Source organism: Prinia subflava, chromosome 10 (genome assembly GCF_021018805.1).
Source record: "Prinia subflava isolate CZ2003 ecotype Zambia chromosome 10, Cam_Psub_1.2, whole genome shotgun sequence".
NCBI classification, from domain to species: domain Eukaryota; kingdom Metazoa; phylum Chordata; class Aves; order Passeriformes; family Cisticolidae; genus Prinia; species Prinia subflava.
In genome coordinates this window covers 26,214,631-26,237,727 of record NC_086256.1, presented here as the reverse complement: position 1 = coordinate 26,237,727, position 23,097 = coordinate 26,214,631, and the positions used below count along the sequence as shown (strand labels likewise).

General features: G+C 52.3%; 1 protein-coding gene across 1 annotated transcript; it reads right to left on the bottom strand.

The window, feature by feature from the left end:
• Positions 1 to 818: 818 nt before the first annotated feature.
• On the bottom strand, positions 819 to 6,765 carry LOC134555163 (uncharacterized). Its single transcript, XM_063406516.1, has 2 exons — positions 6,629 to 6,765; positions 819 to 3,239 (listed from the first exon to the last, which is right to left on the bottom strand). The coding sequence occupies exon 2, from the start codon at positions 3,225 to 3,227 to the stop codon at positions 1,716 to 1,718; it is 1,512 nt and encodes a 503-aa protein (XP_063262586.1). The 5' UTR covers positions 3,228 to 3,239; positions 6,629 to 6,765; the 3' UTR covers positions 819 to 1,715.
• Positions 6,766 to 23,097: the final 16,332 nt, after the last annotated feature.

The following is a 23,097-nucleotide window of genomic DNA, read 5'->3' as shown; positions in this document are numbered from 1 at the left end:
GGAGGATTGACAGGGAAACGTCTTCGCAGGGAGGGAGTGGTCAGGGAGGATGGGCATGGGGAGGATGGTACAAACTTAGGCAGACCCACTGGCAAAGAGGAAAGCAGGAACAAACCAAGCGACAAGAGGAAAACAAATCACAACATTGGGTAGAAATCATTTCCGGAGAAATCTCCAGTTTTGGTTGAGGTAGTTAATTTTGTCCCCACCAAATTTCAAAATTCTACAGTCTTAATCTCTTTTGGAGTTAGCTGAGAAAAGTGAAAAAACAGCCACCTAACAAACCTTTTTATCAATCCTTTTGAAAACTTCATTCCCTCTCCCACCAGGGTACCCACGACTTGGTAGTAAACATCTCTTTGTTGGACTGATAAGCTAATGCCTATACTGTCAGTGCAGCGTAATCCACCCTCCCCTGCAGCAAAAGGAAAAACTTTAAAGGGCCCGGAGACAGTCTGGGATGTCAGGTCCCTTGTGCAGCCAACTAGTGACTTTTTGCTCCATGGCCCCTTCCTATGGGGCAATGTACCTGCACCCCTCTGCACTTGCACACACTCACCTGTCGAGTGCTGCAGAAAGTAATGCTGCAGACGAAGTTCTTGATCCAGAAGACATCCTTCTGGATCTGGAGAGTTGCCTCTTCTCCCCCTGCGAACACCACTAACCAAAAAGTGGTGTGCTCACACAGGAGCACTGATGCACCAGAGGCTATAGAAGAGATCTTGTTCCCTGCCATTAGATACAGTGTCACTGGGTATGTAGGACACAGTATACTCACAATATTTCCCACAGTCACCTAAAGAAGCCCATCATTGTCGCGGTGCCGCTACTAAAGCCCCTTGGCTTCGCCCCGAGCCAGCCCAGGCACCGGAGCAAGCGGAATCCGAGCTGCCCCTCAGCGGAACGAAGGGGTCAGCCCTGTGGGTTCTTGGCCCTGGGAGAGGCCTGAACGGCAGTAGGATAACTGAAGCGACGCGCTAAGAGCGAGAAAGGAGGATCCAGCCAGCCAGACAGAGGAACCACAACTTTAATCCAACAGAGCACTGTCCAGACCGAAGTGGAACCAGGCTGAACTGGATACCGAACAAAGAAATGCACCAGCTTATATGCTTTCGGGGTAGGGGAGGAGAAATGGGAGTTCCTCTTTGCGGCAACCAATGGAAACTTGACACTTGGGAGATAAGGGGAAGGGTTGCAAGCCTTGAACCAATTAGGGGATAGGGGAGGGATAACACAGTGGCGGGAAGAGGGGAAAAGGTAACATGTGACCAAGGGGAGCTAGGAATAGGGACTTGTAGGGAGGATGTAGCAACTTATGAATTTCAATTAAGGGGGGGTGTGCAGAACATACAGCATTGTACAGAACATACAATATAGGACCCACCAGCCTTTCATCTTTTTCACATATCTAAATCCTTCCTACTTGGTAAACCACCCATATATCTTTCAACTTCTCTCTGCCTCAAAACCCTCTTTCCTATATCCTTCTTTCAGCACCCTCTCCTTTTTCCTTAAGTCTCTCTCTTTAAATCCTCTCCCTCGTCTGTCCTTCTTTTCCTTGTCACAGTCCTTCACAGCACCTGCTTGTTCCTGCTTACACTGTCCCAACTTTCTTTGTGGAGTCCAACTGAGGTTTAACATACTGAAATGGGGAAAGTCCAACCATCCACACCACCACATCTCCCCCTTTTCTTTTATTTTTGACCCTGTGAGTCCTATCTCAGATATCCGAATTGAGGGGGGTCCACCAGGTGTTCAGAACGTGGGTATGATTCTGCAAACCACTGCTGTTGAGTAGGCCATTGTTCTCGAGGAAGGCTGCGCACTTCTTCTACGGTGATTTCAAGCTGTTCAGCCTGTTCGTCCTCATCAACGAAGCTTTCCTCCTCTTCCTTGAACGCTTCTGGGCCTACTTCAACGGCTACTCGGTGGACTTCAGCTTTGGGTGGTGATGTGGAGGAAGAAATCAAATTCTGCAACATCTTTTTCATTAGTCCAAGGCTGGCAATAGCGACAAAAAGCACAAAAACAATTAACAGAACAGTTTTAAGAATCGATCCCGTCCAACCCGAGATCCCCCATCCCTTGAACAAATTACTGAGCCAGTCCCCGTATTCTTGCTTGATGTCTCCTATCATGTTTTCCATTTGTTTGAGTGCCTCGCGAGTCCCCTTGGCCCTAGATGTCAAATTAAAGCAGCAGAGCCCCTCAAACTCCTCACACGAGTGACCGTGGAGGAGCAGGAGGTAATCGATGGCTGCACGATTCTGGAGGGTTGCCTGCCTCGTAATTTCCTCATCTTTCAGGAGGTTTGATAGGGCCCTAGAAGTCAAACGGGATTGCTTAGCTACCCAACATTCCAAATGGCCTAATTCTCCGAGGGTCTTAGCAATGGCGACCCACGGCGCAAATACTGTGATTGCGATGCCTTTAGATCTGCTCCAATGGATAATTTCCTCATCGCAATCGTCTGCCAATTTTTTGAGAGAGTAGTCTTCTCTCTTCTTTCTAGAGTGTGCCAATAGATGTGCACCATTTGTAGAATTTTGTGTAACCCAATCCAAAATTTGTGATTTGTTGGGTGAAAACAATCCGAGGGTCCCAAAGGTGCACGGGCCTCCGGAGAGGTGAGAGGGGATACCTGCCCATGCGTGGTCTCCGCAAATCAAGAATGTTCCCCTGGGAAGCTGGCGGGGATGGGCAAAGACTTGGGCTGATTTTTGAGGAGGGATTGGAGGATAACTAAAGGACACAGCGTTGCACCAATGAGTATTAAAATGGGCTTTGGAGGAGACAAAATGACGGTGGTGACGCTGGACGTGGTCGTTGCGGATATGAAAACAAGATTCGGCTCTGGCGGAACCTAGAAGCTCCAGCTCCTGAGGCTCGTTTTCTAACTTTGGAAGACTTTTAATATAATTGTACCACGCGACGATGTAATGGGCATGCTTTAGGTTATGCTCCATTTTAGCAGCTTCTTGTCTAAGTTTTTGAGCATAACCTAGAAGCATCTTGGGCATCTCACGATCTTTAAATGGGATCCCCACGAGGCAGGATGCCATGGGATTCGCGGCACTCGCTTGGTTGAGACATATGTGGTCTTGGCCCAGTGATTTGGCCAAGACAGTCCAGACGTTCTGTTGCGGCTGGGGGACGAGCCACGCCTGGGCGATGGTCAGGAGACTGGCGAAGAGGACGGCTGAACTGATGGCAGTCTTGGCGCTCATGGTTGGACGGATCTAAACAGAAACTCAGAAAAACAAATTGTTACAAAGTGGGAAATCACTGGAAAAGGGGTCCTCCCAGCCTTCTGACTTCTCCTCCTCCTCTGAGTCACTGGACTCACGCCTTCTGCGGCGTAAAGCCGCAGAGGCGACTTGGGGCTTTCCGTTTTCCCGGACTTTAGTTTTTTTCTCAATATACGGTTTAACCCATCTGGAGGGTATCCACTTCGGCCCGGCATCAGTAGAGACGCAGGCGTACCCGCGCCCCCACGTCAAAAGCGTCAGTGGGCCCTCCACTTTCCCCGTTTCGGGAAACCTTACGGTTACCGGCGGATGCTGCTCACTCAGGTCCCAGTCGCGGTTGCTATTAAAATGCCGCACAACTGGCGGATCTGGCTTTTCATAAGAACAATTTAGGAAGTTTAACACATAAAGTGCCCTTGCCAATCTAATTGGTGGAGTCTCAACCTTCAGGACTGGTCTTTGCTGTTGAAGGACCCGTTTGACGTTCTGATGGGTCCTTTCAACAATGGCCTGACCCGTGGGGGAGTGAGGGATGCCCGTTTTATGCTCAACTCCCCATTGCTGCAGGAAATCTGCAAGCTCCCTGGAAGTATACGCAGGGCCATTATCTGTTTTAATTTCCTTGGGGATGCCCATGAAAGAGAAGGCCTGAATGAGGTGTTGGATGACGTGGGAGGCCTTCTCCCCTGCGTGTGCGGAGGCATAGACTACACCTGAGAAGGTATCAACGGACACATGCACGTACCGGAGTCTCCCGAACGCCGCCACATGGGTGACGTCGGTCTGCCAGATTTCACAACTTCCCAGCCCTCTGGGATTGACTCCGGCGTGCATGGTCGGCACGGAGTGGGATTGACACGATGGGCACGAAGCCACAATCGCCCTGGCCTGTTGCCGGGTGATACGAAATCGGCGGACCAGGGCTGGTGCATTCTGATGGAACAAAGCATGGCTGAGCTGTGCCTGTTGAAATATGTCAGGCAGTGGGGTCTTTGTCACAGGAGCAGCGAGAGCATCTGCTCTCCTGTTGCCCTCTGCAACAAACCCTGGCAAATCGGTGTGCGACCTTGTGTGCATCACGTAGAAGGGGTGCTCTCGGTGGGACACAAGCTTTATAAGTTTCGAGAGCTGCGCATAAAGCGCGTCGTTGGAAACCTGCTGTAATACTGCCTGATCAGCTCTGGACACTACCCCTGTAACATAGGCAGAGTCGGTAACTATGTTTAGCGGTCCGGGAAATCTCTCTAATGCCCTGACGACTGCGGCCAACTCAGCGACTTGAGGCGAACCCTCAACGATTTCAACATCACTGTCCCACTGCTGAGTTTCGGGATCCTCCCAGGTCATCACTGACCTGTGAGAAGCCCCGGACGCGTCTGTAAAAACGGTCAAGGCCTGGAGTGGTTTTGCACTTCGGACACTCCTCAATGCCAATTCAAAATTTCCATCCAGATTGAACAATTTGTGGGCCGGCCGATGAATTGAAATTTGGCCCGTAAAAGAGTCCAGAGCGAATTGTAGAGCTTCATTATTTTGAAGCAGAGTTTCCAACATGGGTTTGGTGATCTGGCCCGAGGATAATTTGATGGGGAGATGGATGCACTCAAAGTCACAACCGGCCAACTCGCAAAGGCGCGTACGTGCCTTGCGGATCAGCTCAGCCATGATTTCTTGTGGCCTCGTAAGTCTCTTGGGCCGGTGGTGGCTAAGAAAGACCCACTCTATGATCAGCAGTGGATCTCTCCCCCCGTGGCCCTTGGTGTCATGCTGTGTGGTGTTCGAATCCCACTGAAAAATGACCCCAAAAAGATGCGGGAGCTTACCCAGCACCACGAACCGAAAGGGTAAGCCGGGGTCACATCTGTGCGCCTGGCGTGATGACAACGCCTGTTGTACCTTCTCCAGTGCTTTCCTTGCCTCCGCGGTGAGCGCCCTGGGAGAGCTAAGCTCATCTCCCCCCTTCAATAAATCGAAGAGGGGTGCTAGATCCTCCGTGGAGAGACCCAGCCAGGGCCTCACCCAATTCAACTCTCCGCAGAGTCGATGGACATCCGCAAGGGTCCGGACTGATGTCCGGATAGCCAATTTTTGGGGAACAATGGTCCGCCGTCCGATTTCCAGCCCCAGGTATTTCCAGGGTGGCATCCGCTGAATTTTCTCTGCTTGCAGCTCAAACCCTGCAGCAACTAACAAATCTGTTACGCGTGTGAGGACTCTATCTAGTTCGCTTGTTGTTGGGGCGCAAATGAGGATATCATCCATGTAATGGTGGATGATAACCTCCTCCGCGGCTGCGCGCACAGGACGCAGCAAGGAAGAGACGTACAGCTGGCACATCACCGGGGAGTTCTTCATACCTTGGGGAAGAACCCTCCAGTGATACCTCTTCCTTGGGGCCGCTCGGTTGATGGTAGGCACCGAGAAGGCAAAACGCGGTGCGTCATCCGGATGTAGGGGAATTTGGAAGAAGCAATCCTTCAGATCAATAACTGCCAGATTCCAATTTCGGGGCAGCATGGCAGGGGATGGCATTCCTGGTTGGAGGGATCCCATGTCCTCTATAACGTTATTAATTTGGCGAAGGTCGTGAAGGAGGCGCCAGCGCCTTCCGTCACTCTTTCGAATGACGAAGACGGGCGAGTTCCAGGGGGAATTCGTTTCCACGATATTACCCTTCTGTAACTGCTCCTCCACGAGCTCCTCGAGCGCCTTTAATTTCTCCTTGGATAGCGGCCACTGGTCAACCCACACTGGATTATCCGTTTTCCAATTCAGTTTGAGGATTGGGCGCTCCTCAGTGACCGCTAGGCAAAAAACCTGAGGGGGGTCTGGGATACTAATTGTGACCCCCCATTGGGACATGAGCTCCCTACCAAGCAGGGGCCGTTCATATTTGCAAACGAAAGGGCGCGTATATGCCAATTGCCCTTTCGGCCCCGTGAATTTCACCATGCGCGCTGATCTCTTAGCCGATTGAAAACCCCCTACTCCGGAGATATTCGCCGGCGCGTCCTCCAAGGCCCAATGTGACGGCCACTCCCGGGTGGGAATGATCGTGACATCTGCTCCTGTGTCGAAAAGAAGACCTTTATTAACGGACTCATCCCCAATGGACATCGTACATTGTATTATAGGTTTTTCTTCTGTGATCCGATGCACTGCGTTGACTGAAAGTGGCCTTTCCTCAGGGTAAACCTGATACTGATCTGGCCTGGTGTGTGGAATTGCCTGGGCCACTATTTGTCCCTTTGGGTGGAAAGCTGGGGGATGAGTGGAACGCAGCCAGACATTGAGGAACCTGGGGTCACCCTTATAGGTCCCCGGGTATACCTCAATGTCTTGCGGAGTGTATTTACAGTCCCCAACAACAATGAACTTACCTTTCCTTTGAAAAGGCCAGTCCAGAAGGTCTTCGCAATCCACGCGAACTGGGTACCAGCTGGTATCTCTGAGGTGTGCACTGTGAGTGAGCCTCAACCTGTAAGGTTTACAAAATGGTGTTAACGTCAAGTCCGGGAAAGTTCCCTCCTGGGAAGGGTGAAGGAAATGCCAGTCCGAGATAGTTGTCTTGGTCCAGTGACCCCCAAAGGCGTTGACTGCCTTCTCTTCTGCACTGCCCACCCTGTTGGGGTCATCATGCCGGGTGGGCCCGCACTCCCCCCCTAGTTTTTTGAATTGTGTTCGGAGTCCTCCTGCTGCGGCCGAGGCTTTGCCAGCAAGTTATGCGGGCATTGGCTCACAAAATGCCCTTTTTCATGGCAGAGGTAGCACTCGACCCGTGCTCTGGCTGGGTTCGACGCTGCCGGCTTGCGGGCCTGTGGGCGACGAAGAGTCGCATCTTCCGCAGCATGCACCTGCCGAGTTCCCTGCTTGCTTGCGGTGGTCATATGTTGAAGCAGGAAAGGGACCTTTTGCTGGCAAACTTGCAGCATCACCTGTAGAGTCCGTGGGGGTTCTGGAGGGAGACTTAAAATCGCTTGTTTGCACACATTATTAGCATTAGCAAAAACAATCTCCTCCAAAATTCTCTTACGGGCGAGCCCGTCCGTTACTTGTATTTCTAAAGCCCTAGTCATCTTGTCCACGAAATCTACAAATGATTCTGTGTCCCCTTGCCTAATCTGGGTGAACGGCGGCAGGGGTGCACGAGGCTGCATCGTGAAAAAGGCTTTGCAGGCCAGGTCTCGCACCCTAGGCAAAACTGCTGGTGGAATGAGCAGTGCCTGAATTTGAGGGGACTCGAAGGAACCTTCTCCTCCCAGCAATTCAACAGTAAGGGGATTACCTCCCTCATCAATTGCTGGGAGTGGCAGGTGCGGCAGCTCTTCCCGCAGGGCTTGCCTAAATGCAGCAAGCCATAATTCAAATTCAGCCGGTGTCATCAGGCAAGAAAATAATTGCTTTAAGTCTGCAGGAAGGGTTGTCGCAGCTGCTAGGTCTGCCTGAAGGAGGCCGCGGAAGTACGGGCTCTCTCTCCCAAACTCTTTGTGCGCCTTACATAAATCTCGAATTATACTTTGTGAAAATGGCTGCCAATTCGGTTTTGGTTCGCTACCCCCGCGAGCCCTTCGGTAGGTGACAGGCGCAGCTGAGAGATGCACTTCCTGGTTTCCATCGCTGTTGTCTTCCGGTTCCTTACCGTGGGAACCGGAAGAGGCAGCGTGGGAACTATCATTCCAAGATGGCCTCCTTCCGGGGTGGGGAGAAGTGCCTGGCTCCGCCCCTAGGGCGGGCCAGGGGGCAGGAGTGGGAGGAGTGTCAGCGTGGGAAAAGGGAGGAACCAAAGGCGGGGTTTGGGCGGCCACAAAGGGAGGAGACATCGGGTATGTGGGAGGAGCCATGGGTGGAGCAAGGGAGGGAACAGAGGGGGCGGGTGTGGGAGGGACCAAGGGGTAAAATGGGTTGGGCAGATAAAAGGGGTTGGGCGGGTATGAAGGGGTTGGGTCAAGGAAGGGATTAGATTTCGGGGGAGGGGGACGCGGGGGAGGGGTAGGAGAACGGCGCGAACGGGCGCCATCTTGTGTGTCGCAGGCGCCATCTTGTGGCTCCTGTGACGCAGCAAGATTAAATCTAACTTTTGGTCGATAACGTGGGGAGACAGGGGAAGGGCTGCGTCCCCGGGCCGCTTGTCCAGGGCGACCCGAGGATTCCTCAGCAGTCCGGACAAGACTGCTGAGGCTGGGGGACCGGGAGTTCTGGTGAGAGCCTGGGCTGGCAGACCTAGGGTCTGCGGCTCTCCTCAGAATTCCCTTCCGAGGAACACGGGGATTGGGAGAAGGGGAACGGGAAACTGGGGCGGGCGGTCGCGTTGGCTTTTCATGCAGGGGAGAGCTGTTAGCGATCGTTTTAAATTTGACAATCAAAAACATAAAATCTTGGGGACATTTATCCGAATTGGCCGCTTTTTTTTCGATCGCCTCCCAATAACGGGGGTTCCTCACAAGCTCTTCAGACGTGTTACTGAACTGCATGGAAAGCCACCGCACCAGCCTTTTTAACGAACCGCGGGAGAACTGAACCTTGTTCTCCTCCAAAACTCTAACAAGAACATAATAAACTCCTTTCTGGGTGGTCGAAAGCGAGGCACCCATCTCGCCGGTGTTGAAAAACCACCCTCACCCAAGACCGGACCAACTAAATCTCAAACAGAAAACCGTAACTGCCGCAACTTAAAAACCGGGCAACCCTGCACTCGCTAAAGCCACTGATCCTCCCGGCGCGCGGCACACGCAACGTCCCCAAAAACCCGACTCTCCCCCAGCTCCGAGCCTCCCTCGAGAGCTGGCAGGAGCACTCGAACGAAACAAACCCGAACGAAAAGAACTGAAAACCGCCTGGGCACGACCAAACCGGGAGCGAGAACAAAAGCGTTAACCCCCCGGTCCTGCGCAGACTTCTCCTCGGAGCCCTCCCCCGTGGCTTGGAGAGGGGGTCCTGATCGCGTGCCCCCGACGGAGGGTACTTACCTGCGGTCTTGGGGAACCCTCAGCGCACAGAAGACTTCGCCGGGAGTGCTGCCGACGAAGCTGTCTCCTGGATCTGCGAGGAGCGCTCCTCCGAAGAGGCTGCTCGACTCGCAGCGGTGGGACTGCCCTGGATCTGAAACTCTTCGGTGCTCGCGCCTGGTGCAAGCACCGCCAATCCTTACGGGGACCACAAAGAGGGAAGACAAGAGCCTCCACGGAGACTCAAGGCTTCTCCTCAGGGTCCCATCTGGGGTGCCAGCCACTTGTCGCGGTGCCGCTACTAAAGCCCCTTGGCTTCGCCCCGAGCCAGCCCAGGCACCGGAGCAAGCGGAATCCGAGCTGCCCCTCAGCGGAACGAAGGGGTCAGCCCTGTGGGTTCTTGGCCCTGGGAGAGGCCTGAACGGCAGTAGGATAACTGAAGCGACGCGCTAAGAGCGAGAAAGGAGGATCCAGCCAGCCAGACAGAGGAACCACAACTTTAATCCAACAGAGCACTGTCCAGACCGAAGTGGAACCAGGCTGAACTGGATACCGAACAAAGAAATGCACCAGCTTATATGCTTTCGGGGTAGGGGAGGAGAAATGGGAGTTCCTCTTTGCGGCAACCAATGGAAACTTGACACTTGGGAGATAAGGGGAAGGGTTGCAAGCCTTGAACCAATTAGGGGATAGGGGAGGGATAACACAGTGGCGGGAAGAGGGGAAAAGGTAACATGTGACCAAGGGGAGCTAGGAATAGGGACTTGTAGGGAGGATGTAGCAACTTATGAATTTCAATTAAGGGGGGGTGTGCAGAACATACAGCATTGTACAGAACATACAATATAGGACCCACCAGCCTTTCATCTTTTTCACATATCTAAATCCTTCCTACTTGGTAAACCACCCATATATCTTTCAACTTCTCTCTGCCTCAAAACCCTCTTTCCTATATCCTTCTTTCAGCACCCTCTCCTTTTTCCTTAAGTCTCTCTCTTTAAATCCTCTCCCTCGTCTGTCCTTCTTTTCCTTGTCACAGTCCTTCACAGCACCTGCTTGTTCCTGCTTACACTGTCCCAACTTTCTTTGTGGAGTCCAACTGAGGTTTAACATACTGAAATGGGGAAAGTCCAACCATCCACACCACCACACATCATATTCCATCTTGTTTGACAGAATTTCAGAAAGTACCCTAACATTTTAGTCATGGGTCAAGAGCAAGCCATTTTATGGTTGCCTGCTATGGAAAGTGGTGTGGCATTTGTGTGACATCTATTTTAAGGAAAAAAAATGCTTTCCTTTTCAGTACCTTGGAGCTCTCCATGCTGAGTTCAGTCATAGATCTCTCAAGTGACTGCACCCTTACACTCTACTTAGCAGGGAGCAAGAGTCATGAACTATTTCACTGCAGAGCACGACAATGAATGTGTGCTCAACCACCAAATATTTGTGCTCTTTTTCACTTCGTAAAATGTAAAATGCATTCCTTGCAACACAGAAGGACAATCTTAGAATTCATCTCACAAATTCTTAATCCTTTTGAACTGCAAAATGTAATTTATGAGCGCAGGGAGAAGACATCAAAAATGAAAGATTGATTATGATAGACTGCTTTCAAATTTCCTAATGTAGTCTTTCTCCAGACTCTACTGTGTACTACTCATCAGCCTAAGGCAAAAATAAAATACAGTCTTTATAAAGGTGAAGAAAGACACTAGCAAATAGGAATAGAAATGAAGCAAAAGAGTGCATAACATTCCAAATGTGTTTCGTTGAAGTCTTCTCCCAACTGAGAAGAAATAGCAAGACTAACAAAATGGACGTACGAGAATTTCTTATCACTCTTAAAACACACTATAACCATCCAGTTTATAGAATGAGGGATTAATCCTCCTGTTCTGTGCACGCTATACAGTTTACCACTAATCCATGGGGGAAACTGCAGCTGAGAGGAACTATTGCTGACAAAAAGATCTATACCTGGGCAGAGGGCTGAAATCACCAGAGTTAAAGAGTAAAAAAAGTGTAACACAACTATGCATTCCTCCTCTTCAAATTCCTTCCCCTCAGGAAGCACAAGGCTGCTTGTCATCCAGATGTGATCAGCTTTCCACCTTCATTCATCTCCTTTTGCTTAGGAGACACACCTTTTTGTTCTCCTTTCTTCTGCCCACAAAGCAGCATTATCTAGGGAAACTGCTCACATATGACAGTAATAAAACAGAAATGCTAAGTGGGCTTTGTGTGTGGAAACTCTTACTACTGAATCTCTTCTAATTTCAATTATTAGAGCCTTAAACAGGAATGGTCTGGTATATTCAGATTGTGTGTTTGAATTTTGCTTTTGCCTTAAGGGAAGAAGATATAATGAAGATGCATTTGTTTTGGCTTTGGCAGGATAAAATAAAAATTTATTTTCTGGTTTCAGGAAGCCTATTACTCCCTCTTTTGTTCATTTCCATTAGGAGATTTGTGATATTAATTTTGTAAGGGTTTGAACTTCTCTTTCATTTAATGCCAAAGCCCATTCTTGTTCAATGTTTATCCTCTATCAGATGACTGCAGGTTGAAGACCTAACTGCAGGACCAATTATCTAATGAAAAGTTTAAATGTCTGACACCTAAGAATGAAGCCTTGATAGTTTTTGCTTTTTATTTTTCTCAGCAAAAGGTTTTCTAGGAGAAGTCAAAAGTGTTAAAATGGTGAGAAAAGTTGCACTTCTTGTAATACAAGATCATCAATTTAGGCTTGGATATCCTCTTAAAATCTTAAAAAATGCAGAATACAGGCCAGCAGACCTCTACAAACTATTTGAAATTATAGGGAATATTACTACAGCAGAGTAGTAGAGAGAAGGTTCTTACTCAGAAGTAGGACACAGGGATTGTGAGCGTGATTATGCTCAGACTTGGTGCTAATACTATATCTAAACATTGCTAATGCAGTATCTAAATAACAATTCTATCGTCTATTGTAATGGATTAGAATATCGGGTCAAGGTCCCTCCTGTTGAGTCAGTGCTTCAGTGGGACCCCTTTGCATTCTAAACTTCTCAGAGAAGTCTTGATGAGCTCGGTGCATGTAGTGTCAGACAGGGTTGTACAGTCAGCAGATGTGGCTGGGAATGTGCTACTTCACAGTCTTAGACCTTGCAGAAGGTAAAACTGCAAAACAACGCTGTGATTTTATCCCCATATTTCACTGGATTTTAGCGGGTTTACTCCCTCATCCTAAAGTGTGTTCCTGGTCTTCAGGCTGGATGACCATGAGGGCATGCAGGACAGGCAGAATCCACCCAGAAGGCACCACATCCTGAAGCGAGCAGTTTGCCCAGCTGACCCAGCCTTGGGGAGCACATTATATCCTTCTGCAGGCTGGTATGTGCCAAAATCAGTGGCAAACATCTTGGCCCCCAGCTCTGGAATGCATTCACACAGACAGGATCCGTGAGGCACCCTCTTGTTCCTCAGGGCCCAAGCTCAGGTCTCGCCCCACTGTGGACAGCCCTGGCCACATTTCAGACACTCCTGGCTTCCTTGGAGGCAGACCTGTCCTGTGCTGGTGGCAGTGACAGGCGTGGTGCAGCTTCTGCCCCTGCCCCCTGGGAGCTTCCAGCAGGCTTGGTGAGTGGCTCTGGGGGCAGCAGTCTGGAATCAGGCCTGGAGCTGAGGCCTTTGCCCCGCTGTGAAGGGCTGTGCTGCTTGGCCTGTGGCTGTGCACGGCTGAAGGTCACCATGCCACACCCAGGCCTGGCGTGCCTGACTCGCTCTGCCTCCATGGGTGTTATGTCATTGGCAATGTGGAGCCGTGGCCTCTAGAGCCCTCCCGCCCTTGCATCCGTGGCGGTTATCCCGGTGACATGGCCACGGAGCCACGCTGGGATGTCCTCTTGGAGCGCAGCCCTGCAATGAGGCGTCTGAGGCTCCGGAACGCCCAGCACAGAGCCCTGAGAGACCTCCTGAAGCGGGACGGCCGCAGCACGGCGTCAGCTGAAGCTGAGGACAGGCCTTGCAGATGTTCAAAGGTGCACCTGTCCCACTTCAGCAGCGCTTCCTCCCTCCAAGTGGGCCCCAGGACAGCTTCCACTTCCCTGAAATCCCTGCCCACAGCTTCCATTTGGGACAGGCTTTGTTCTTCGGATTTCATGCCTGTGCCCAAATGAAAGACCAGGGATTTCGTGTGGTAGGGGCAGGTCAGGCCTTCCTGTGCCTGATCCACACCCTTCCCTGAGGCTGTGCAGCCTTCAGGGTCCCCGCTCTCTGCCTGAGCCTCCGTCAGCAGGGCCCCTGAGGCAGCCGGCTTCTCGCTGCTGCTGCAGCTCAGGCCTTGCTCCTCTTCCGGTGACGGGGATGAGAGGGGCCAGGAGACGCTGTCGCCCAAGGTACTCTGGCTCCCGTGCTGGTCTTCTGCCCGTGACTGGGCCAGCAGGAGCCCTAAGGCAGCGAGTTCCCCACTGCTGCTGCTCAGGCCTCGGTCTTCTTCAGATGCAAAACAGGAGAGGGACCATGAGCTGCTGTCTTCCAATCTACTTGGGCTCTGGTCTCTGTCTTCTGGCCCTGTCTTAGGCAGCAGGGACCCTGAGGCTCTTGATCTGTCACTGTGCCAGCTGGGGCTTTGGTCCTCTTCTGATGACAGAAAGGAGAGGGACCAGGAGGGGCTCTCTTCCAGGAGGCTCTCGCTCTCGACTTGGTCTTCTTCCCAAGCCTTCAGTGGCAGGGATGCCAAGCCAGTCTCTTCCCTGGCCACCCTGCTTGGCTCGGTGTCTTGTGGCCACGGCTCAGAAAGGAGGGAGCCTGTGACGCTTCCCTCCTCAGCACTCCTGCTCAGGTCTGTGTGTTCCGCCCTCTGTGTGGATGGGCCAGACCTGAGCTCCTCAGAGCAGGAGCCCTCCTCGCCCCGTGGGCCTGCCAGGAGTGCTGTCCCTGCTGACCCTGCCCGCTGCTGGAGATCTTGCAGCGGGCTGGGCGAGGGGCTGGGGCTGCAGCAGGGGCTGTGCGGGGCAGCTGCCGGGCTCTGTGCCCCTGCTGCGGGGGCTGCTGCTGCCGTGGCTGAGGCCGTGCCCTGGGGCAGGTGCTGCTGTGTCCCCGGCTGCTGGCCGCGTGGCCGGATCACAGCCCTCAGCCTGCCCAGGATGGCGCGGGAGCGGCGCCGCAGCGAGCGCAGCAGGGCCTGGCCGCGGGCCCTGGGGCCGTGCGGGGCCGCTGCCCGGCTCTCTGCTGCTGCCGCCTGCGCGCCAGGGCCGGCTCTGCACTCACGGTGCTCCTCAGCCTGCTGAGGGGCTGCCCGCCACTCACAGCTGGAAATCTACAGAGGACGAGCAGGAGGAGATGAGGTGTCCGTCTGGGCTGCAAATGGCCCCTCTGGCACAGCCGCTCCCTCCCTGATGGCAAGCCCTGCCCCGGCCCCGAGGCAGCTGCTGCTGCCCCATCCCTCACCTTCTGTCTCCTCTGAAACATCAGCCAGGTCTTCTTGGCCTTCACGTCAGCGCTCGTCTGCGTGTCCTCGGACATGGCACAATCGCTCCGACGCTGCCTTCTCCCGGGATGCGCTGTCTCCTGACGGAGCTGCTCTCCTGGGAGTGGCACCCCCGGGCTCTTTGCGCCCTTTTATCCCCTCCTGGGCAGGGCAGGGCGCGGCCCCGAAGTCACAATGGGATCTGTGCACACGCGGCCCCGGGTCACAAAGGACCTGCAAGGCGCTGCTGTCCCCAGGGGCCGCGCCCCAGCACCCCTTGGACAGCGGGGGGAGCTCCGAACCAGCTGCAAACAGGCTGGGACCGGCTGGGACCGGCTGGGACCGGCTGGGACAGGCTGGGACAGGCTGGGACCGGCTGGGACAGGAGCGTGTGCAGAGCGCGGTGACAGAGCTGTCCCACAGCTTCTGCCCGGGACAAATCAATGACTGCAAATGAAAGCAGTGCTTGTGCCACAGCTTTCAAAGTGTGTGTCTTCACGTCCTGCACAGCTGAAAAGCTGTAGAAGGCATTGCTGGAGGCCATTACAAGTCTCAAACCATTGAGGAAAAATTAAAAAAGAAATATCAAAGGCATATTTTTTTGGTGTCTATCAAGTGTGATATTTGCATAGTCACGAGAGAAAACCTTTCTCAAATCAGGCTACAGAGCCCACTGAAAGATGGAGAAGTTTGTGCACATCCGAGATGTGCAACTTGAAATTTAGGATTAAAATCTGTGGTGTGAAAACATTGTGGGTTTATTAGGAAAAAGGTATTCCTTCCACCAGAGTTAAGAATTCCATCCTTTGCCCATTTTAAATGCAGAGTAGATCACAGGAGAACTGACACAATTCAGGAGACAAAAGAAGAAACTCCAGAGATGAGCTGTTGGAATACAGTTTCAAAATGGTTGAAATGTTCACATAACTCCCATTTAAGCTGGGAAATTACAAGAGGAAATCATGGTGCATACTCCAGTCGTAGAGGGTTTGGATGGGCTATTGGGAAGGAATTGTTCCCTGTGATGGTGGCACTGCCAGGGGATGGGCTTTTATATCCCTTCTGACCCAAAGCATTCTGTGATTTGGAAAAAACCCCAAGATGTGATCGTTTTAAATGGTATTTCACACAAAGAACTTTTAAACTAATAGGGTTTTTGTTTTTTTTTTCAGAAAAATTCTGTTGTCCCCTTTTAGAGAATGGGGTGGATCTCTAGAGGCATTTGTGTTCATCTAAGGTGTAGGAACAAATATATAGGGCAAAAGGAAGACTAAAACTGTCAGAAACAAAACATTCCTTTAGGAATAGCTCTGGCTGGAGAACGTGGACACACAGATATCCACCGAGTTCAGTGCAAAGCTGCAAGTTGTTCATAGTGAACAGGGAAAAAGAAGTCTTGAATCTGTCCTTGGGATCTCCTGTCGCCTTCCTAAAGAAAGCAAAAATGCTATAAAGGATGCACTGATTTTCATCCCAACTCATCCCTTCCCGTGAGTGATTGCTGGATTCAGAGGCAGAGTCCACCAAAGGAGATGTCTGGAGTGAAATGATTGGGACTGGCTTTGACTTCACATTGCTGCTGAACTCACAGGTGTAAAACTGCTGTGAAACTAAAGAGAAGCTGATGCCCCTGCCCTGGTTTGGTTTTACTGTCTTGGCCAAGTTTTGGTTAAAATTTCAGAGGTACAACTCTGTTACAAGTAAGAAAATGTTTCTGGTGATTCTGAAAAGCATAAGTTGAGTTCATTATAAGTAGACTGATGGTTCAAATGACAAGAGTTCAATGAATGTTTCAAGTTCAGTGTAAATGTTTCCAAATGTATGAGTTAAAGTGTGTGATAAGCGAAATGTTTCCAATTGTGTAAGTTTAAGTAGATGAATGTTTCTGGGGGTTGTGGGCCGAGTGTTACAAATATGTAAGTAATGATTCTAAAGCTTCTATGCTTGGGGTTGTAAGTTAGTTAATGTTTCTGTAAAGGCTGGGAGTGTGAAGGTGGAAAAGAGCTCAACAGATGCAGGAGGATCCAAACCACGAGCCCGGATTGGTGGAAACAACGGACCAATCACTCGACGGCCTGGCAGAATGATTGGCTCAGGATGGCTCTCGTTATGAGCCAATCAGTGCCCAGGAAACCAGCCAATCAGAGAGAGGATCCCGAGCGCCCCTCAGAGAAGAGCAGGAGCCGTTACAAGGGGCCGTTGGTGCTCTGGCAGGAGGCTCCAGCGGTCACAACGTACCCAAAGGAGCTCCCAGGCTACTGAGCTGTTACACTGCAGCTTTTTTTCTGGCTTCTCACCTGGAGCCGGAGCTTATCCTGGGCTCCCGTCTTTGCTACTTGTTAAAAAAAGGAGGAGGTTTTATATCCATCCGAGTGCTGGCCTGGTTCAAAACAACCCCACATTTAGAGAAAGGTTCTTTTTTCCCTCTGTATTAGCTCTGTGCTTTACCTTGGCCATTTTCCTCTCCAAATTCCAGGCTCCGTATCCGAGTCGCCGTGATCTTCCCTGAAAAACCATCCCTTGAGTGCCCCACTTCAAATGCAGCTTCAAGTGCAAAACCTCCAGGGCTTATGGTAGGAGGAAAACAACAAAAGCAATGAAAACAAAAAGCCGGGATTGTTTGGCTGCCCAATTTTATTCATATTCCTCTAGATAGATAATATGGCAATTCTTGTATGAAACTATAACTTGATTTTTAAACCACAGATCACCCTCTGTCTCAAAGCTCTCAAAAGAAAACTTTGTGTTTCCATTAACTTGATGTTACCAGTGAATGACTTATCAGAGGGTTCAAGTGACTGCAGCTGCATTTCTGTGGCTGAATAAACATTTTCAAGTCACAGTTAAGAAGGATGTTAGGCAGAGATCCTATCACTGCAGAGACCCCAACAGCCTGGCACACACGGGGCCTTTCAGCCCACACCACTCCCCTCTGTGCCAGCACCAAGACATTCACAGCCGCGCCAGGCCGGGCTGCCACGCCACGTGCTGCAGCTCCTGCCAGGCTGTGAAGGAAGAGCCCCGGCAGCTCTGCACACATCTCCTGGCACTCGCTCCTTCGGCACCAAGCAGGAGCCGCAGACTGCAGACACAAGCCAAGCAGCTGCTCTGCCATCAACCCCAAGGACAGGCAGGGCCCAGCGTGGCACACTGGGGCATCCTGCACTTTGCGGCTGCAGGATGGGTGTTGCCAAGCACGTGTCCTCTCAGGCTGGCTGTCTCAGGAGATTTTCACCCAGGCAGCAAGAGCTGCATTTGCAAATGCGTTTTAGTGCTGCAGCACCTCTGGGGCTCCTGACACAGCCAGGGAGATCCAATGTCCTGGCAGGAAAATCACTCTGTGCCTCCCAAGCAGTTCCACAGAGCAGCCTGGGGGCTGCTCCCCTGCACAACAGGCAGCTCTGCAAAATCTCCTTGGCATGGCTGAGAGCACTGCTTCCTGCAGAGACCCTGCACAGTGAGGGTCTCTGTGCCAGGGCAGCTCTCTAGGAGGAGACCTCACACAGAGAAAGGGCTCTTACACCAAACAGACGCCTCGTGCCCCAAGTCACAAGGACTTGGTGTCCCCACATCCCTCCCGGCCCAGGCAGCGCCTTTCTCCTCCGTGCCAGCCCACACACACGGCACTGGCCCCAACAACCAAAAGGCTTCAGCCCTCAGGATTTCCCCCAAATCCATGACTACAGGGCAATGAAAACAACCAGCACTGCTAATTATTAGTTCAGTTGCTTTATTTCAGTGAAAGTGTCTTGCCTACCTGTCCTAACGTAGCAAAAGCTACAGCTCAGCCTAGTCTGGGCTCCAATTGGTAACTTATTAATTCAACAGGACTAGAAGGCAGGAGACAGCCTTTATCCCGTTATCATAAATTCAAAGAGGGAGGTCTGTTAATATCTACCCCTACTTTCTCTACTAAGAGCTAACCCTACTTTCTCGACTAATATCTAACCCTACCTACTCTACTAATATCTATCCCTACGTTCTCTACTAATATCTATGCCTACTTTCTTTACTAATATCTAACCCTACTCTCTCTACTAAAATCTAACCCTACTTTCTCTATTATTAGCTAACCCTACTTCCTCTACTAAGAGCTAACCCTATTTTCACCTACAGAATTTAAGTCTATTCAATCTCCTAGTCAAGTTCTTAAAATTCTTGTGGCAGCAGTCAGGTTCCAAGAGCTTTGAGGGATGCCGTGGACAATGCAAAGCCATTCTAGACACTCCAGCCAAGGCATGGCTTTCTGCAGGGCCTGGCCCAGGGGGCTGTGCACAAACACACACGGTGTGAGGACCCCACCAGGGGAAGGAGAGAGCGTTCCAGGGCTCATTCCAGTGCTCCTGCCTCCGTGGCGCTTATACCGGTGACATGGCCACGGAGCCACGCTGGGATGGCCTCTTGGAGCGCAGCCCTGCAATGAGGCGTCTGAGGCTCCGGAACGCCCAGCACAGAGCCCTGAGAGACCTCCTGAAGCGGGACGGCCGCAGCACGGCGTCAGCTGAAGCTGAGGACAGGCCTTGCAGATGTTCAAAGGTGCACCTGTCCCACTGCAGCAGCGCTTCCTCCCTCCAAGTGGGCCCCAGGACAGCCTCCGCTTCCCTGAAATCCCTGCCCACAGCTTCCATTTGGGACAGGCTTTGTTCTTCGGATTTCATGCCTGTGCCCAAAGGAAAGACCAGGGATTTCGTGTGGTAGGGGCAGGTCAGGCCTTCCTGTGCCTGATCCACACCCTTCGCTGAGGCTGTGCAGCCTTCAGAGTCCCCGCTCTCTGCCTGAGCCTCCGTCAGCAGGGCCCCTGAGGCAGCCGGCTTCTCGCTGCTGCTGCAGCTCAGGCCTTGCTCCTCTTCTGGTGACGGGGATGAGAGGGGCCAGGAGACGCTGTCGCCCAAGGTACTCTGGCTCCCGTGCTGGTCTTCTTCCTGTGACTGGGCCAGCAGGAGCCCTAAGGCAGCGAGTTCCTCACTGCTGCTGCTCAGGCCTCGCTCTTCTTCGGATGCAAAACAGGAGAGGGACCATGAGCTGCTGTCTTCCAATCTACTTGGGCTCTGGTCTCTGTCTTCTGGCCCTGTCTCAGGCAGTGGGGAGGCTCTTGATCTGTCACTGTGCCAGCTGGGGCTTTGGTCCTCTTCTGATGACAGAAAGGAGAGGGACCAGGAGGGGCTCTCTTCCAGGAGGCTCTCGCTCTCGACTTGGTCTTCTTCCCAAGCCTTCAGTGGCAGGGATGCCAAGCCAGTCTCTTCCCTGGCCACCCTGCTTGGCTCGGTGTCTTGTGGCCACGGCTCAGAAAGGAGGGAGCCTGTGATGCTTCCCTCCTCAGCACTCCTGCTCAGGTCTGTGTGTTCCGCCCTCTGTGTGGATGGGCCAGACCTGAGCTCCTCAGAGCAGGAGCCCTCCTCGCCCCGTGGGCCTGCCAGGAGTGCCGTCCCTGCTGACCCTGCCCGCTGCTGGAGATCTTGCAGCGGGCTGGGCGAGGGGCTGGGGCTGCAGCAGGGGCTGTGCGGGGCAGCTGCCGGGCTCTCTGCCCCTGCTGCGGGGGCTGCTGCTGCCGTGGCTGAGGCCGTGCCCTGGGGCAGGTGCTGCTGTGTCCCCGGCTGCTGGCCGCGTGGCCGGATCACAGCCCTCAGGCTGCCCAGGATGGCGCGGGAGCGGCGCCGCAGCGAGCGCAGCAGGGCCTGGCCGCGGGCCCTGGGGCCGTGCGGGGCCGCTGCCCGGCTCTCTGCTGCTGCCGCCTGCGCGCCAGGGCCGGCTCTGCACTCACGGTGCTCCTCAGCCTGCTGAGGGGCTGCCCGCCACTCGCAGCTGGAGATCTACAGAGGACAAGCAGGAGGAGATGAGGTGTCCCTGTGGGCTGCAAACGGCCCCCCTGGCACAGCCGCTCCCTCCCTGATGGCAAGCCCTGCCCCGGCCCCGAGGCAGCTGCTGCTGCCCCATCCCTCACCTTCTGTCTCCTCTGAAACATCAGCCAGGTCTTCTTGGCCTTCACGTCGGCGCTCGTCTGCGTGTCCTCGGACATGGCACAGTCGCTCCGACGCTGCCTTCTCCCGGGATGCGCTGTCTCCTGACGGAGCTGCTCTCCTGGGAGTGGCACCCCCGGGCTCTTTGCGCCCTTTTATCCCCTCCTGGGCAGGGCAGGGCGCGGCCCCGAGGTCACAATGGGATCTGTGCACACGCGGCCCCGGGTCACAAAGGACCTGCAAGGCGCTGCTGTCCCCAGGGGCCGCGCCCCAGCACCCCTCGGACAGTGGGGGGGGCTCCGAACCAGCTGCAAACAGGCTGGGACCGGCTGGGACCGGCTGGGACATATATATATATTTGGTTTTTTCTGCATGAATTTTTCCATTATACAGTAGAGAATGCTGGGAAGATATTTTGGGGTTATTGACGGCCTTTCCAGCATGGTTGCAGACCTGGAACTGGATTCAGTCTTGTGGTTTTGATTTAGGTGAAAACAGAAAAAGTCTGTAGATATATGTAAGATTGAAAAAAAAAGTTGTCCTTTTTAAGACACAAGATATTCTACTGCTTAGTGTGGTTGAGTTTGTTTTCTATATTATAAAATTTCCCATTTTTCATGCTCTTTGTTATTTCTAATAGTAAGTACTCATCACAGAATCATAGAATCATCAGTGCCCAAAAATGTGGCGTCTGTCTGGAAAATTAAATCGGCAACTTTATTTGAATTTTCACTGACCTTTCTTCTTTGAAATTTTATTTAATATCATCTATATGATATGATATAAATATAACTTCATATAAATAATATCATATAAATTATATGATATAAATATAACAGCCCTATATACCAGGCTAGGATATGTTTCCCATGCAATGACAACAAACTAATTCATTATAATTCTCTGTCACGTTCTTCATCCTCTACATTTGAAGTATTTCCTTCTAGAGGATTGTACAGAACTTTCTGTCAGGCTTTTATTTCATTAAAAGCTGAAGTGACAGGACAAAGGGGGATGGCTTTGAAATGTCAGAGAGTAGGGTTGGATGAGATATACAGCAGAAATTCCTGAGGGTGCTGAAACCCTGAAACCCTGCATCCCTGGAAGTGTCCAAGGCCAGGCTGGATGGGACTTGGAGCAACCGTGGGCTAGTGGAAGGTGTCCCTGCCTGTGACAGGGGTGCCACTGGATGGGCTTTAAGGTTCGATCCAAGCCAAACCACTCTGGGATTCTGGACTTCCATCATTTAGCACCAGATCGGTGCTGGAGGTGCTCAGCACCTGCCTCAGTGGGCTGCCGGACCCCTTTGCCTGAATTCAGGAGGATTTCAAGGATTTCCCCCTCTCCTTTTGAACAGCCTGGCACACACGGGGCCTTTCAGCCCACACCACTCCCCTCTGTGCCAGCACCAAGACATTCACAGCCTGGCCAGGCCGGGCTGCCACGCCACGTGCTGCAGCTCCTGCCAGGCTGTGAAGGAAGAGCCCCGGCAGCTCTGCACACATCTCCTGGCACTCGCTCCTTCGGCACCAAGCAGGAGCCGCAGACTGCAGACACAAGCCAAGCAGCTGCTCTGCCATCAACCCCAAGGACAGGCAGGGCCCAGCGTGGCACACTGGGGCATCCTGCACTTTGCGGCTGCAGGATGGCTGTTGCCAAGCACGTGTCCTCTCAGGCTGGCTGTCTCAGGAGATTTTCACCCAGGCAGCAAGAGCTGCATTTGCAAATGCGTTTTAGTGCTGCAGCACCTCTGGGGCTCCTGACACAGCCAGGGAGATCCAATGTCCTGGCAGGAAAATCACTCTGTGCCTCCCAAGCAGTTCCACAGAGCAGCCTGGGGGCTGCTCCCCTGCACAACAGGCAGCTCTGCAAAATCTCCTTGGCATGGCTGAGAGCACTGCTTCCTGCAGAGACCCTGCACAGTGAGGGTCTCTGTGCCAGGGCAGCTCTCTAGGAGGAGACCTGCACACACAGAAAGGGCTCTTGCACCAAACAGACGCCTCGTGCCACAAGTCACAAGGACTTGCTGTCCCCACATCCCTCCCGGCCCAGGCAGCGCCTTTCTCCTCCGTGCCAGCCCGCACACACGGCACCGGCCCAGCAACCAAAAGGCTTCAGCCCTCAGCATTTCCCCCAAATCCACGACTACAGGGCAATGAAAAGAACCAGCACTGCTGATTAATTCATTCAGTTGCTTTATTTCAATGAAAGTGTCTTGCCTAACCTGTCCTAACGTAGCAAAAGCTACAGCTCAGCCTAGTCTGGGCTCCAATTGGTAACTTATTAATTCAACAGGACTAGAAGGCAGGAGACAGCCTTTATCCCGTTATCATAAATTCAAAGAGGGAGGTGTGCTAATATCTACCCCTACTTTCTCTACTAAGAGCTAACCCTACTTTCTCGACTAATATCTAACCCTACTTTCTCTACTAATATCTACGCCTACTTTCTCTACTAATATCTATGCCTACTTTCTTTACTAATATCTAACC